The sequence below is a fragment of the Hyla sarda genome, chromosome 10, assembly GCF_029499605.1.
Source record: "Hyla sarda isolate aHylSar1 chromosome 10, aHylSar1.hap1, whole genome shotgun sequence".
Taxonomy (NCBI): domain Eukaryota; kingdom Metazoa; phylum Chordata; class Amphibia; order Anura; family Hylidae; genus Hyla; species Hyla sarda.
Genome location: NC_079198.1, coordinates 73,517,317 through 73,533,944, shown reverse-complemented (window position 1 = coordinate 73,533,944; position 16,628 = coordinate 73,517,317). Strand labels below are relative to the sequence as shown.

Below are 16,628 nucleotides of genomic sequence, written 5' to 3'. Positions count from 1 at the left end.
TTAATAAAACACTACTAAGAATGGTGCAGAGAATGGTAGGATAAAACTAGAACATTGTTTTTCAGGCCATTCGTAATTCCCACATTTGCACTGGAATCAGTCAGACAACTTACAATACTTCTCATCTGTTTGTCTCCGCTGCTGAAGGTGACTGCAAGCATTGATGCACATTCTTCAGCATAGAAAGGCATTTTGCCAGCTTCATTGACAGCCCCTATAAAATAATATAACAAAAGAATCAATTTAAGTATCGGGTACGTAAAATTCAACATGATCCTTTTCTCCCATATCATCTGCCATGGAAAGGGAGGAGAGTCAGGGGGTGAGCCGTTACCTTAGGTTGGGCAGTCTCACCAAAATCGGTGTGTTTGACCAAAAATTATGTAATATATATGGTCAGATTAACTTCAATAATATAAAATGGTAATATTTTTCATTAGTGGCAAGTTCAAGGCTAAGTTCACATGTCGCTCAAAAATTGTGCAGCAATTCTACAGCAAAATCTGCATGTTACATCAAGGGTTTGAATCCAGGGTGGAAGTTCATGGCATATCTGCAATATTCGGTGCAAGGTGAGAATTTGAAAATCAACAGCATGAGCATTTCATTCAGATTTCATTCCACTACATGTAGAAGTTTTAAAACCCCATCCACATGCATTGTACTGTAAATTGTGGAGATTCTCACAACAGATCTGCAACATTTGGATTTGCTCTAACACTCATTATAAATTCCAAAAAATAAAAGATGGACAGGGCACCTACCTACAGTGACAGTGTAGATGGAGTTGGCATATCCATCATAGTTACAGTTATCATTGTACTGGCCTCCATTACCACTGGCAACAACAAAAATACTCCCGAATCCTTTCCGTCCAGCAATCACTCCATGCTGAAGAGCAGCCTAAGAATCGGGGAAAACAAGATCTGTGAGACATGACAAAGGACAATTTATATTATATAATATATATATATTTTTTTTTTTATTAAACTAGTTTCATTTTCTAATATTAAAGGAACCCTTTGATTCCATTCATTCTGGCTGAACTACAAGTCATAAGGATGGTCCCCAGTGGTTTCTCCTTGCCCTGCCGGACTTGATAGATCTATCAGTTTACCTAAACAGAGAGAGACCTTTCAATCATGGCTGGCAGTGCAAAGCCATTAATGATCGCCCTAATGACGTGTGGTTCAGGCAGCATAAGGCCCTATTCACATGGCAGAATTTCCTCAAGCGGAATTTTGCTTGAGGAATTCCTCCTCAAATGAAAGCACAATACACTTCTATAGGAGTCCACACTCATATTCACACTTCTGCAGAATTTCCGCTTGGATTCCACACCAATTCAGCAAAAAATCCAGACAATTCTGCCATGAGTGTAGACCCTAAAATGGATAACAGGTTTTCTTTAAACAAAAAGCAATTAAAAAACATCTTTGATAAAACTGCTAATTTCTGATGTTAACTTTTTCCTTTTAGTATATATAATATTTTTATTTTTTTTGCCATATTGGGGAAAGTGTAAAACAATATATTTTTTAAAAGCAACTTTTAAAATAGCAGATATTTTTATAATGCTAATATCCCTGATATATTAGCCTAAGTTTAAGGCTTATAAAGCCCCCTGACCCTCACTGCTGAGCTGGGTCTGAAAGGACCCCAAAGCTGATGGCCCAATGAGCCCAATACAGCAATCGGGAAGGTAGAAAAGACTTTACAATTTATTTGGCAAGCAAGTGGAAAAAAGTAGATTTTTGGACTTACCGTAAAATCACTTTCTCAGAGCTTCTATTGGGGGATACAGGACCATGGGTATATGCTGCTTGCCACTAGGAGGCTGACACTAGGCAAAAAACAAAAGAAAGTCGGCCCCTCCCGGCAGGATATATCCGCCTCCTAGCTCTGAGCAACTCAGTTTAGTCCCAAAGCAGAAGAAGAACCGACCAAGACAGAACAGTCCGAACAAACACCCAGAAAAAAAGAAGGGAACCGACCAGGAAAAAAAAAAATACAGACACTGGCTGATCCCAAACTACCAATGGGCGGGCGCTGTGTCCTACAATAGAAGCTCCGAGAGAGATTTTACTGTAAGTCCAAAAATCTACTTTTCTCGAGCGCTTCAATTAGGAGACAGAGGACCATGGGACGTCCTAAAGCAGTCCCTGGGGAGGGATAGACTAACATCCCAGCCAGCACAGAACTCATTCGGACGACGGAACAGCCGCCTGTAGAACCTTGCAGCCAAGGCCTGCGTCGGAGAATGCAAAACTATGAACAGAGTAAAACTTGGCAAAGGTATGCAGAGATGATCAAGTCGCCGCCCGGCAAACCTGCAAAGCCGAAGCCCCATGGCTAACTGTTTAAGATGCACTCACCGCGCGTGTGGAGTGAGCAGTCACACGAAAAGGGGGCACCTAACCCTTGCAATGATACGCCTCCGAAATGGCAGAGCATATCCACCGAGAGATAGTGGCCTTGGAGGCCGGAACTCCCATGGATGAGAAGGGGACGGGCAGTAGGAAGGTAAAACAATCTCTTCGTTCAGGTGAAAAGAAGACACAACCTTGGGCTGAAAGGAGGGCACCAACCGAAGGACCACCTTGTCTTGGTGAAGCACCAGGAAAGGGGAACGGCAAGATAGGGTGGCCAATTCAGACGCACGGCGAATTGACGTGACCGCGACAAGGAAGGCAACCTTCCAGGAAAGGAAACAAAGGGAGACCTGACCAGTAGACTCAAATGGAGAATCCTGAAGAGCATCCAGAACAAGGTTAAGGTCCCAAGGAGAAGTGGGGGACTGGAACGGAGGAACCTTGTGAGCCACGCCCTGCAAAAAAGTCTGCATGTGAAGGTCAGACGCAAGAGGGTGTTGAAAGAGAACAGAAAGTGCTGTTCTGGCAGGACGCAAAGAGATCCACGTCTGGAGTTCCACAGCGTAGCGAAGACCTCCTGGTGAAGGGACCACTCGCCCAGGGTTGGCGGTGGAGCGACTCAAAGTCCGCTTCCCAATTGTTGATCCTGGGGATGTGTACCGCTGATATGGCCGGAACGTGATGCTCCGCCCAGGTGAAGGGACCACTCGCCCGGATCCTGCGGTGGAGAGATTTGTCCCACTGAGAGAGGATGGCCTACTGAGAGGACGGCACCACAATTGGGCAAACGGGACTGCCTCCATGGGGGACTGCCACCATCTTGCCCAGGACTGGCATGCAGGCACGGACGGGAACCGGACCCGGCCGCCGAAGGGCGCAAATCCCCGATAACTCCTGGAAGAGTAAGACGGGCTGCCGCCATGTCGATGCAGATCCCGAGAAAGGTCAGAGATTGGGACAGGGACAGGTTGGAATTTGCACGGTTGATTATCCAAATGAAACTGGAAAGGGTCTGCAGAGTAATGTTGAGTCTGACCTGATTCTGTTCCAGGGAGAGCGCCTTGATGAGTAAGGTCATCCAGATAAGGGAGTACCGAGACACCCCGAGAGTGGAGAAGAGCCACCACTGCCGCCAGCATCTTGGTGAAGACTCAGGGAGCTGTCTCCAGGCCGAAGGGTAGGGCGACAAACTGAAAATGACCCCCAGGAACAGCCAACCGCTGGTGGTCCGGAAAGATTGGAATGTTTAATTAGGCATCTCATATGTCCACAGAACAGAGGAACTCCCCTGGATCCATGGAGGCGACCCCTGACCGGAAATGCCGTAGGCGCACATGACGGTTTAGAAGCTTCAAATCGAGAATGGGTCGGACAGTGCCGTCCTTGGGAACTACTAAGAGATTGGAGTGGAACCCCAAAACGTTCCAGAGGAGGGACAGGCACGATCACACCCTGGGTCAGAAGGGTGCGAAGGGCCACCTGAAAATCTGCAGCAAGAGCGGGAAATCAAGGGGTGCGGGACAGGAAAAACGATCTTGGGGAATAGAAGAAAATTCTATTTCATAGCCCTGGGATACAACCTCTCGAACCCAGGCATCCTGAACTTGCGCTAGCCAAATGTCCCGAAAGAGGGACAGGCGACCACCCACCCGAGGCGAAGGCTCGGATGGGGCACACCTTCAGGCAGTGGGAGGTTTGCGAGTCCCAGATTTGGAAGAGGGGCGGTATGAACGGAGCCCCGACTTCCAGGAAGAACGAGTCTTGAAGGAGGGTGTTCTCCTAACCTGAGGGGTCGCCGATTTGTCCTGGTGGCCGGAGAAGCGAAAGGGGTGACAGGTGGAAGCCTTCCGCTGCGAGTCTGAATGGCGCAGACGATTTTTAGGTAAGAGGGAATTCTTGCTCCTGGTAGCCTCAGATATGATCTCATCTAAATGTTTACCAAAGAGACGAGACCCCAGGAAAGGCAGCTCAGTAAGGGAGTGCTTAGGGGCCGCATCGGCATTCCAAGCTTTAACCCCTTAAGGACCACAGGTTTTTCTGTTTTTGCACTTTCATTTTTTCCTCCTCACCTTTTAAAAATCATAACCACTTTAATTTTGCACCTAAAAATCCATATGATGGCTTATTTTTTGCGCCACCAATTCTACTTTGCAGGGACATAAGTAATTTTAACCAAAAATCTACGGCGAAACGGGAAAAAAAAAAATAATTGTGCGACGAAATTTAAGAAAAAATGCCATTTTGTAACTTTTGGGGGCTTCCGTTTCTACGCAGTACATTTTTCGGTAAAAATGATACCTTCTCTTTATTCTGTAGGTCCATACGGTTAAAATGATACCCTACTTATATAGGTTTGATTTTGTCGTACTTCTGGAAAAAATCTGAACTACATGCAGGAAAATGTATACGTTTAAAATTGTCATCTTCTGACCCCTATAACTTTTTTATTTTTCTGCGTATGGGGCGGTACGAGGACTAATCTTTTGCGACGTGATCTGAAGTTTTTATCGGTACCATTTTTGTATTGAATGGACGTTTTGATCGCTTTTTATTCATTTTTTCATGATATAAAAAGTGACCAAAAATACACTATTTTGGACTTTGGAATTTTTTTGCGCGTACGCCATTGACCATGCGGTTTAATTAATGATATATTTTTATAGTTCAGACATTTACACACGCGGAAATACCACATGTTTATTTTTATTATGTTTATATATTATTTATATGGAATTTGGGACAAGGGGGGTGATTTAAACTTTTAATAAGGAAGGGGTTAATGTGTGTGTTTTAACCTTTTTTTTATACACTTTTAGTCCCTTTGGGGGCCTTTCAGGAGGAATCATTAGATTCCTCATACAGATCACTATGGTTGTATAGAACCATAGTGATCAGTGTGCCCTGCACTCGAATGATAAAGCCTGGTCCTGCCAGGCTGTATCATTCAGAGAGCCGGAGCCGCCGCAGCAGGAGAGGTAAGCCCTCAGGCTGCCTCAGCAGTGGATCGCACCCCCCCCCCCCCCCCGCGATCGCGCTGTGGGGGGGCGATCCACCCCACTGGACAGCCAGTGACTGAATACAGGCACCTTTAGACGCCGCTGTCAACTTTGACAGCAGCGATCTAAAGGGCTAATAGCCGCCCGCGGCGATCGCCACATGTCGGCTATTAACGCCGGCCTCCAGCTGCAGGAATCAGCTGAGGGCCGGGCCATATGACGCGGGCTCGAGTCAGGAGCCTGCGTCATACCCGGTTAAGGGCCATTGCCATTGGACGTATATACACATCCATAGTCCTTAAGAGGTTAAAGCACAACTGTCATGAAATTTTAGTGTAATAACCTGCACACAGCCTTTGTACTGTTTGCAGGTGGTGTGTACAGCAATTATTTTACCTCATATTTGCAGGCTTTCGTGACGCTAAAAAGTGCTTTTAATCAAAGCCACCGACGGTCGGATAGGCGTGGTGCGAGGTACGCGATGCCCCGCCTCCGCCACGCCCACCCACACGCCCACTTTGTATCTCAGTGCTGAGACCGCTGTGTGATTGACACACAGGTCCCAGCGCATGCACCCTTCAACTAATGTAACGTGCACGCTGCTGCGTGTCATCCAGCAAGCGCTTGCTCCTCCAGCTAGTGCTCGCTCCTGCGCTCTCTGCACCTAGCTCTGCACAGGCGCACTCAGGAGGACGACGGCAGCGGGAGCGAGCGCTTGCTGGATGATACGCAGCAGCGTGCACGTTACATTGGTTGAAGGGCGCATGCGCTGGGACCTGTGTGTCAATCACACAGCGGTCCCAGCACTGAGATACAAAGTGGGCGTGTGGGTGGTATGCCTATCCGGCAGTCAGAGGCTTTGATTAAAAGCACTTTTTAGCGTCATGAAAGCCTGCAAATATGAGGTAAAATTATTGCTGTACACACCACCTGCACACAGTACAAAGGCTGTCTGCAGGTTATTACACTAAAATGTCATGACAGTTGCGCTTTAAGCCACATCGAATGCTGAAGGGCTACCAGATTGCTCGAATCAAAAGTAGCGCAGCGAGCCGACTCCAAGGAGGCCGAGCAGTTGTAGTCCCAGGCATTAGCAATCTGCTGAGCTAGCTCCGCCAAATTGCCGGGGGAAGCGCCTGCTAAAATCCTCTGGCGTAACTGACCGGCCCAGACCGAGAGGGCTTTGGAAACCCAAGTAGAGGCAAAAGCAGGCGACAAGACCGAGCCTGCCGCTTCAAATGAGAATTTAGCCAAATTTTCAATACGTTTATCCGAGGGGGTCTTTAAAAGGAGGCGGCATCAGCCAGTGGCAGGGTAGTGGATTTAGATAGCCGTGACACAGGAGGGTCCACCGTAGGAGGGGAAGACTTCGCACCCAGGTCCTGAGGGAAGGGAAAGAGAGCCCGGAGCTCCTTAGACCCATGGAAGTGTTTGTCAAGATGCTTTCAGGCCACTTCCAACAGCTCGTCAAATTCCGTGTGAGAGCTGAAAACTTTGGGAGCCCGTCGAACCCGGCGGAAGGACACTGCAGGGGCCACACCTAAAGTGCAGCTCACCCAGGTACTGTGTCCGGAGAGATGCAGGGCTTGAAGGCTGCAGAGAGGCGAGCTGTGCAAACCAGGAGCCCTGAAGGTCGACTCGGAGCAGGGTAGTAGAGGAGCCAGCTGACCCCTGAAGTGCTTGGCCCCTTTAGGACGGGAGAAGGAGGGGGAGGAGACATATATATCCCTGCGGTGCAAAAGACTGGCCGGCTCATGAGAGGAGGAGCACCAAGGTCCCGGGTCCGCAAGCCGGAGGGCGGAGCTACGGGTAGGCCGGAGCCACGGGCTAATTTAGTTACACTGCCCACGGCCCCACCAGACAAAAGTGCATGAAGTCGTGGCGCAGGAAGCGCCACCGGAGGGATCGAGAGCGCCAGGATGGAGGCCGCGGTGGGAGGAAAACTAAGGAAAACTAGCTTAAGCCGTGGGCTAAAGTGGGTGCCTCGCCCGCGGCCCAGGCCAGGAGGAGCTGTCTGCTGAGTAGTCATCCAGAGAAAGGAAGGGCCGCGACCCCCATGCAGGGACGGAGGCTCCCACCGGAAGGCACTATGAGCACTGAAAAAGAGTAGGGGACAGAGCCTGCTCCGGATCAGGCAAGTTGACCCCTACCTCCCCAGAAAAAAGTTCCCCTTCACAGGAAGAAAAAGGGCCAGAAATAGAAGGGAAGGGAATGGAGGCAGGGAAGGAAATAAAAAGGGGGGGGGGGGGGGGTAATACTATCCCCACATAGAGCTGCCAGTATACTCACCTATGAAGTCTTTGACCAGCTAGGGCCAGCTGGCAAACAGGGTAAAACGGGGGACCTGGACCCGGGATACACCACCAAGTGCTGGCTGATGGCGAGGAGGGGGTTAACGGCCCATTCAGCAATGCACCGTGTTCCTAGCTCGCAGGTGGGGGATCAGGCTGCACCATGCTCCTGTCACCCCACACTAGAGAACACAAAAAAGGAAGAGAAAATCTAACTAGAATCTGAAACTAGGAAAAAAATCTAAAGAAATAAGACCAGGTCTGGAGAGCTCCAGACCTGCGTTTGCCTCCTGCTGACACTAAGCTAAAACTGAGTTGCTCAGAGCTAGGAGGCAGATATATCCTGCCGGGAGGGACCGACTTTCTTTAGTTTTTTGCCTAGTGTCAGCCTCCTAGTGGCAAGCAGCATATACCCATGTGTCCCCCAATTGAAGCGCTCGAGAAACACCAAGTTACTCCCTCAATCTGATCAATGGGTTTGATGCGTTGACAGGGAAAACCCTGCACAGACCGCGGCTCAGCAAACCGCTGGCCACAGCATTGTCCCACCTCTGCCAGACACTGGTTGATTGGAAGTGTGATGCAATGAGTCCCAGTGACCTATGGCATGGCTTAATGCATTACACTGTGCCTCGGCCTATCGCCAGCCAAAGCAGGACAACGCTGTGGCCGACAATTTGCTGAGCCGCGGTCTGTCACGTTGACCACAGCCAAACCAGGAAGAAGACGGCAGCAGAGCGGATACCAAAGGAGCGGCGGCAGGTGAGTCCTGTTTATTGTTTTATATGCAGGCAGCCCAGGCATAATACTATAAAATGTTGACCATGAGACTTCTCCTTTAACCTGGATAACCATTTATGCAACTGAATACTCCATTATTAAATGAATTTGCTTTATCAGTGTGAACAATCACATGCGTGTAGTGGAAAGACTATTTACAGGGGTACTCCGTGAAACTAAAACCATAGTCCATCCTTTCCTTCTCACCAACCTCTTCATTTGTCTAAATATCATTCATTAGCTATATAGAGCAGTTTTCCTCTTTCAGCTGTCACTTACATGCAGGGAGTGAGAGAAAGACATCATTATCTGATCCACCTTGTCTTAGTGCAAATCCCTCACTAAGACTAGCCCCCACCCTCCTGGAAGACAACCACCATGTGATTTCTGTCTTGTCTGGCTTCACAGCCACACCTCCCCCTCCCCTCCTTGTGTGAGGATCTTGCCCGGAGAAAAACAGCCCAGGGTCTCCTTAACACATAACACTGCTTTATACCTGCTGCAGATCTAATCATTGACTGCTGCCATTAAAAGAATATTATGATTTATTGCTGGGGGGGATGGGAGGATAGTTTGAAAGAAAAGACATTTACAGTGTGTGCTGCTGACTGTGTTTACAATAACACAGCATTCAATTGGCTGACAGACATTACACAGAGCCGCACATGGATGACTACAGGGATCACAAAACAGGTATTGTGGTGGCTTTGGGGCATCTTTATTTTTCTTAAAAGGGTACTCCAGTGGGGGTGGGGGGGGGGAGTCAGCAGACACAGGCTGCCTTATAATTACTGTATAACAGGCAGCATATGCACTACCATAACTGGAAGCCTTAAAGGGGTACTCCGGGGAAGTCAAAGGGGTACTTCGGTAAAAAAAAACTATTTTTTTTAATCAACTGGTGCCAGAAAGTTATACAGATTTGTAAATTACTTCTATATAAAAATCTTAATCCTTCCAGTACTTATCTGCTGCTGTATGCTTCACAGGAAGTTCTTTTCTTTTTTTAATTTCTTTTCTGTCTGACCACAGTGCTCTCTGCTGACACCTCTGTCCATGTCAGGAACTGTCCAGAGCAGGAGAGGTTTTCTAATGGGATTTGCTTCTACTCTGGACAGTTCCTGACATGGACAGAGGTGTCAGCAGAGAGCACTGTGGTCAGACAGAAAATAAATTCAAAAAGAAAAGAACTTCCTCTGTAGTATACAGCAGCTGATAAGTACTGGAAGGATTCAGATTTTTATATAGAAGTAATTTACAAATCTGTTTATCTTTCTTGCACCAGATGATTTTTACCGGAGTACCTCTTTAACTTCCCCGGAGCACCCCTTTAAGGCTTCCAGTTATGGTAGTGCATATGCTGCTTTTATACAGTAAACAAAAGTAAATGTAAGGCAGCCTGTGTCTGCTGACTGATGGCATGAAAACAATGAGTTTACTAAATCTATAATGAAAATAAGTAGCTCTGCATACAACTGTCTAGAGTGTAACCTACATAAAGGGAAAAATGACAAAACACAATATTACAGAGTGGCTGACATATCTTAAAGGGGTTATCCAGGAATAGAAAAAGAGCTACTTTCTATCAAAAAACTCTCCCTGTCTGTCTCCAGGTTGGGTGTGGTTCTGCAACTCAGTTTCATTGAGGTGAATGGAGCCAAGTTGTTTAACTACACCCAATCCGGGGACAGACGTAGAGCTGTTTATGAAAGAAAGTAGCTGTGTTTTTCTATTCCTGGATAACCCCTTTAACTCTGCCTAGTTACGCATAGTTAGTACCTTTCCCAGCTGATGAGGTCCATCAACAGTCTTCCCATCATCATCAGGGCCCCAGCTATAAAACAAGAGCACAGTCAGGACCAATTAACCATTTATGAAGACATACAATCCTACTAAAAAACATTTTATAAAAAAATAAATGCCCAGCTTGCATTCAAAGCTGGCTTTATAAAAGCAGTGCCAGCGTGAGCTGCTACTTTGGCTCTGACTCCTCAAGACCGAAGTTGGTTTACAACGTCCAGCAGTTCAGTAAGGACTTGTTTCATTTGTATTAGCTATATGTTATACTTTATTCCGAAAAGACAATTTGAGGCCTTTTGAAACACTGAATAGTTTGCATAAAGTTTTGTCTGAAGTGACAATTGTTTCAGCTTCCCATGGTTGCCCCGAAACAAATAACATTTTTAACCTGAGGAGTCATTGTATATATTAGCGTTTTCTAAACAGTACTGTTCTTATTTGTGAAGGGGATACAAGTGTACCAAACCTAGAAAATACTCTGTAAGCTAAATACTTTAGCAGGAGATGCACCTCTATCTTCAATCCAAGCTGTGGAGAGAGAGATATATAGTGGGACATTTATTAAGGATTTTACGCTGCTTTTAAGTGTATAAATATTATAGATTGTTGAAGAATGTTGGCACGCTAGCGTTGAAAGTGAGTGACATTTAGGCGTAAGACACACCACATGATTTCTTCTAAAACTGCTGTAGTACGCAATTTGGGGTGTTCAGTTTGAAGTGGTTACTGATTTATGAAGTGCAACTTTTCTTTAAAAAGTTTTAAAACTTTGTTGCAGAGCCTTCAACTACACTAGAAGCATACACGTTGGACACATGGACACATGGACACATTTCTCTTCAACAGCTTCTACTCCCCCCCCCCCCCCCCCCTCTGCTCTCAGACCTGATGTACCCAGCTTTTCCCCAATCTCTCCGCTCACTTTTCCAGCTGGGGAGAGAGTGAAGGGGGGAGAGGAGAAGCTGTTGAAGAGAAATGTGTCCAGGCAGCAAAATAGTGAGCAGAGCAAGACTGCCCCCCCCCCACCACCACCAATCAATAGTATGGGGCGGGTGTGTGCGTCTCAGCCAATCACAGTGCCTTGACTGACTCAGCATTTTGCTCAGCTGTTGAGGACACATTTCTCTTCAGGGAACAGAATTTTTCCCTGAAGAGAAATATATATATTGCAGGACCTGCACCATTACCACCACACATAAAAAAAGGTGTAGAAAAACCAGTCATGTAGACCACCCTTGATAAATGTCCCCGATAGTGTTCAATACCTCTGCTTGCTTTTCAATTGGGACAATCATTGTTTATTACCAGGAAAAATAAAATAAAAATAAAAAAGACTGTCATGGACACACAGGCGCACAAATCCTGTGTGCTAATAGCATAACCAGGATGGATTTTTATTTCCTTGAGCCTTGTGTTCACAGTTAAATGAATGCAAATAGGGAACTTGAAAATTGTGTGTGATACATTAATATATATATATATATATATATATATATATATATATATATATATATATACACACACATATATATATATATATATATATATATATATATATATATATATATATTGCACTGATGAAAAATGAGACTTAAACATAACATTTATTCTTATACTGATAAAAGCTCCAAAATTATTATGAAAAAATTATCAAAAAAAGAGACACCCCTTATTCTGTGCCACAATCATAGTGTCCACATTGAGAACATCAATATCTAACAGCAGTCTTACATTCCAGGAGAATTTGTAACAAGTAGTACTGAGCACTCAATATTGGCTCTGTATCCTTACATTCATAGTCTCTTGACTCCAAGGATATATATAAATGTAATCCACATGGAGATTGTACAGCAACCTATGAAGCAGTGTAAATAGTAGATATATAAGACACGTCTCTATAAACCTTCAACCATAATTTTTCGCATGTCTACTGCCGTGGATATCTGCCAATTAATGTATTACACTGTAAGCAGGTTTAATGTTTATCCTGTTAAAATCACAAATTCAATTTTCTATAGCAGCATAGGTATATATATATTGCACAGTCCTTGTGGTTAAATAAGGCAGCTGTCCGTAACCACCACATATATTCTTGTATAGATGTCGCAAATAGTCACAAGAGCATAGTTCACATATAGGTAATAGGTGCAATGTGCATTAAGGTGCTGTTAATGGATGCAGAGAAAAAAGCCTGTGCTCCTGGACTTGCTTCGATGAGGTCAGATATGCCGGTGTGGCTAGTCAGATCCTCGAGTCTTACGATTCTGGCGATTCGAAGAGCTCATCAGGAATCAAATTCCTACATAGCTGCTGTGAAGCATGTTGTGGACATGACACTGATGGCAGCCATGTAACTAACTGATGTGAGAGCTAGCATATATATGCGATAACCCATCCCCCTATTTTTTACCTGCCTATCATAGCCGCCCAGTGCATCTGACGTGTGTCCGGTAACTCACCTGGACTACACCTGAGATGCAATCAATGTTAGCAGCTGAGAATATACAGGTCATGGGTTGATGTGACGAGTGTATCCACGCCTCGATTTCGTTGTCTAGCAATAGAACTGTTTGCGTGTCAAGATCACGGCATGCAAGGAAGGCGAGTACAAATAGTGTTATGAGATCTACACTACCGTTACGAGTTTACTTTTTTTTGGAGAAAATCTCACATAAATGTGTATCTATATCTACTAAAATGGAAACTTTATTATATCCATCCGGTATACCATATCAGCCATAATATGACTGGCATAATACACCAAGTATCATACTAAAAAAACACACAGTGGGAAACCACATAGATCCGCTAAACCTATTTACAGAAGTATTAGAAGCTCATGATAACTGCCTAATATCCTAGAGATGAGAATAGAAATGAAAAAAGTGGGGGAAAAAATGGTAATATGAAGCATGAATACGAGATAAAGTCATTAAGTCCCATCGGTTTGATTGCATTTTATACGTCCATTCTGCCTCTCTTTTAAGAAGTAGTTTATCCCATTTTCCTCCCCTACTAGGTGGTTTGACCACCTCTATTACTTGTGCTTTCAAATCTGTGCAGTTACTGTCATGATACCTTTTGAAGTGTAAGGCCACTGGTGTATTGCGTTCATTGGAGATGTCTTCTACATGTTCCTGTAGGCGCCTTTTTAGGCGTCTAAAAGTTATGGTTACGGACAGCTGCCATATTTAACCACAAGGACTATGTGCAATAAGAATTATATACCTATGCTGCTATAGAAAATTGAAACTGTGATGTTAACAGGATAAGCATTAAAAACTTGCTTACAGTGCAATACATTAATTGGCAGATATCCACGGCAGTAGACATGCGAAAAATTATGGTTGAAGGTTTATAGAGACGTGTCTTAAATATCTACTATTTACACTGCTTCATAGGTTGCAGTACAATCTCCATGTGGAATACATTTATATATATCCTTGGAGTCAAGAGACTATGAATGTAAGGATACAGAGCCAATATTGAGTGCTCAGTACTACCTGTTACAGATTCTCCTGGAATGTAAGACTGCTGTTAGATATTGATGTTCTCAATGTGGACACTATGATGGCGGCACAGAATAAGGGGTGTCTCTTTTTTTGATAATTTTTTCATTTTGGAGCTTTTATCAGTATAAGAATAAATTTTATGTTTTAATCTCATTTTTCATCAGTGCAATATACATAATATATATGAGATTACCTGCAATATCTATGCGTAAATTCGCAGATCAGTGCTATATAATCACATATATATTATTGAGTAAATATATATATAAAAGTTTTAAAAATAACGTAAGTAAAGGCTCTGTCCACGCAACATAAACAAATCCAGATACCTGCAACTGTAGATGTCATTGATCTGATAGTGTTTGTTGAACGCAATAGCCTCCATGCTGTCTGTGAGCGGTCCATCGAGAACTCTGATCCCTGATAAAGACAAACAGCAGGAACACAGATCAGTGTACAACGTTCACAAACAATGTTGAAAGAGAAAGTCAAAAGCTGTTGGCAGAGTCACAGAAAAATCCCTCCATGTAAGTCAGAGTCATAAAATAGCGATACTGGTGATGAAATGTAGTCAGGCCTGTATCAGGGTGTGGCGCTTAACACTGCAATGCCATTGTTGTTAGACATGATCAGACATATAGGTGAAGGAAGCAACTGAAATGACTAGAAGCAGATGTTGCATGGGTACAAAGTGTATTACAAACCTGCAATCCTGCATCCAAATGCTACACCCACTGCACAGAAACTATTGTTAGGGACGGCTGCTATCTCCCCTGCACAACGGGTTCCATGGTGGTTGTCACTATATCCATCAGGATGTGGCATAGGGTCTGGATCATTAGAGTTAAGGTCATAGCTTCCTTCTGGGCTCTGTATGAGAAACTATGTTATACAATTCTGCTTATACACACTTTAAATACACAATTCATTTAACTCTGGGCATTGTTAGTTGGATAGTGTTAGGTGGTAGTATTGGTGCACAGTCTGGGGATTATAAGGCTGTGAGATCCCATGAATATTAGCCTGCACCTCCACAGACCATCATATTTCTGCTCTGACAGTCTCCAGACCAGTGTTTCCCAACCAGGGTGCCTCCAGCCTTTGGCTGCCCGGGCATGAAGAAGGCATCCTGGTTGGGAAACACTGCTCCAGACATCATAAGCACCCCCACGCCCTTTGGTTCTAGATTGCTCACATAATTAGCTTGAATGTCCTGGATAGTGTGCTGAACCCCATCATCCACGACCACCACCGTAACTCCCCAACCGGTCACATTTCTCTCCCATACACCAGTAACATTAATATCCATTCCAGGGTTACGGGTATTGTGCTGGAAAGAAAAAAAAATCAGAAGAATAGGTTAAAAGGGTTCCACAAAAATCCACAACATGGTAACAAAGTAAGAGTATAGGGAGGTCTAACACATCAAAATTATTGTGAGGACAATTCTCTTTAAAAAAAGAGTACCTTTCATCAAACAAACCTTTTATATATGATAGATTAATGAATAATGAACAACTTTCAAATTGGTTTTGATAAAAAAAAAAAAAAAAAAAAAAAAAAAAAAAATTGCTTACTTTATTTATTATTGCTGTTTAAAAAAGTGACCACTAGAGGTCTCCCTAGCAGTCCTGGCCACAAGCCTTTGTATAGATTTTGAACTCATGCTGGCATTAGTCCAAAATCTCAGACTGCGGCTGGGACACGTGACCAGCACAGCGCTGCTCCCTGCCTGTCAATCAGAAAGGCGGGAGGGAGCGCTGGGCTCGTAGCAGCTCCGGAAGGGAGATCTGTCTACAGCTGTCAGCCATGCACTCCGCTAACAGTCCCTGCGGCTTTGACCCCTGCTCTCTGTGAGAAGACAGGGGGGCTGTGCGGCTGGAGGCAACGAGAATGAAAGCAGTCAGTTACTGCAGTGAGTGCAGAGTGCAGAGAGTGGGGCTATGCGAGTGAGGCTGCAGGGGATGGAGAGAGCGAGGCAGCAGGGATGGCAGGGGCTCTGCGAGTGAGCAAGGCATCTGGCTGTAAAATAATGAGTCTGCCGGCTCCTCCTCGGTGAAGTGTGGGCGGAAGTGGTCCCCCCAGCAGGCTTCAGTGACATAGCGCCTGCTAGGGCACGCCCACATCCTCCTGCCAGCAGCTCACACTATGTGAGCAAGAAAAAAGGTAAGATACAGAGCTTTTTAAAGCTCTTAAAAACATTTTAAGAGCAGGGGGGATGTTAAGTGTAGCTAGGGAACATAGCCTGAGTTAGTTTAGAAAAGTTAATTTAGTGACAGGTACTCTTTAAGTGTTACAGTCATTTAAAAATCATTTTATAATGCTTATAGTAGGAAAACCCTACAAAGTATTTCTCTGTCCTTATTATTGGTGTCCAATCATGCAGCTCTTACCAGTCTCTGACATTCATATGCACTATAAGGGCTGGTGAGACAACCTCACTTTACTAAGACTTAAGTAAATGATAACATATAGTGCTACTAACAAATTACATTAATATATAACTCCTAAGAGTTTTATGACAAAGAGGTACAGGTACTACTGTGAAGGAGAGAATTGTCCATGTACATGCCACTGGTCACTATTACACATTCAGCTGCATCACTGCAGGCAAGAAAATAAAAATAAAACATGCAAGAAAGTCAGCGATCGTTGGGACCACAACCACCTGGGCAGGGACACAATAGCCACCAGTTTAGCCTTTGTACACAAACACAATGATAAGCAAAACCATCAATCTGTGACTGAGTTGTAGAATTTCAGCTTTAATTCTTCAATATATTACATTAACCTTATAGGAATTACACACTGAAGAGGTTGCCCGGTGAAAACTCTCTTATCCTCCATCCACAGAGTAGCTGAGAAAGGAACGAAGCA

General features: G+C 44.7%; 1 protein-coding gene across 1 annotated transcript in view; it reads right to left on the bottom strand.

Moving 5' to 3' along the window:
• PCSK7 (proprotein convertase subtilisin/kexin type 7) overlaps nucleotides 1–16,628 on the bottom strand; it is a 68,781-nt gene that overhangs the window by 46,348 nt on the left and 5,805 nt on the right. The window contains exons 3-8 of the mRNA XM_056542787.1: nucleotides 14,947–15,081; nucleotides 14,456–14,621; nucleotides 14,081–14,171; nucleotides 10,219–10,273; nucleotides 765–903; nucleotides 114–214 (exon numbers count right to left, since the gene is read on the bottom strand). Of these exons, the coding sequence (XP_056398762.1) occupies nucleotides 114–214; nucleotides 765–903; nucleotides 10,219–10,273; nucleotides 14,081–14,171; nucleotides 14,456–14,621; nucleotides 14,947–15,081 (687 nt within the window). The remainder of the gene's footprint in view (nucleotides 1–113; nucleotides 215–764; nucleotides 904–10,218; nucleotides 10,274–14,080; nucleotides 14,172–14,455; nucleotides 14,622–14,946; nucleotides 15,082–16,628) is intronic.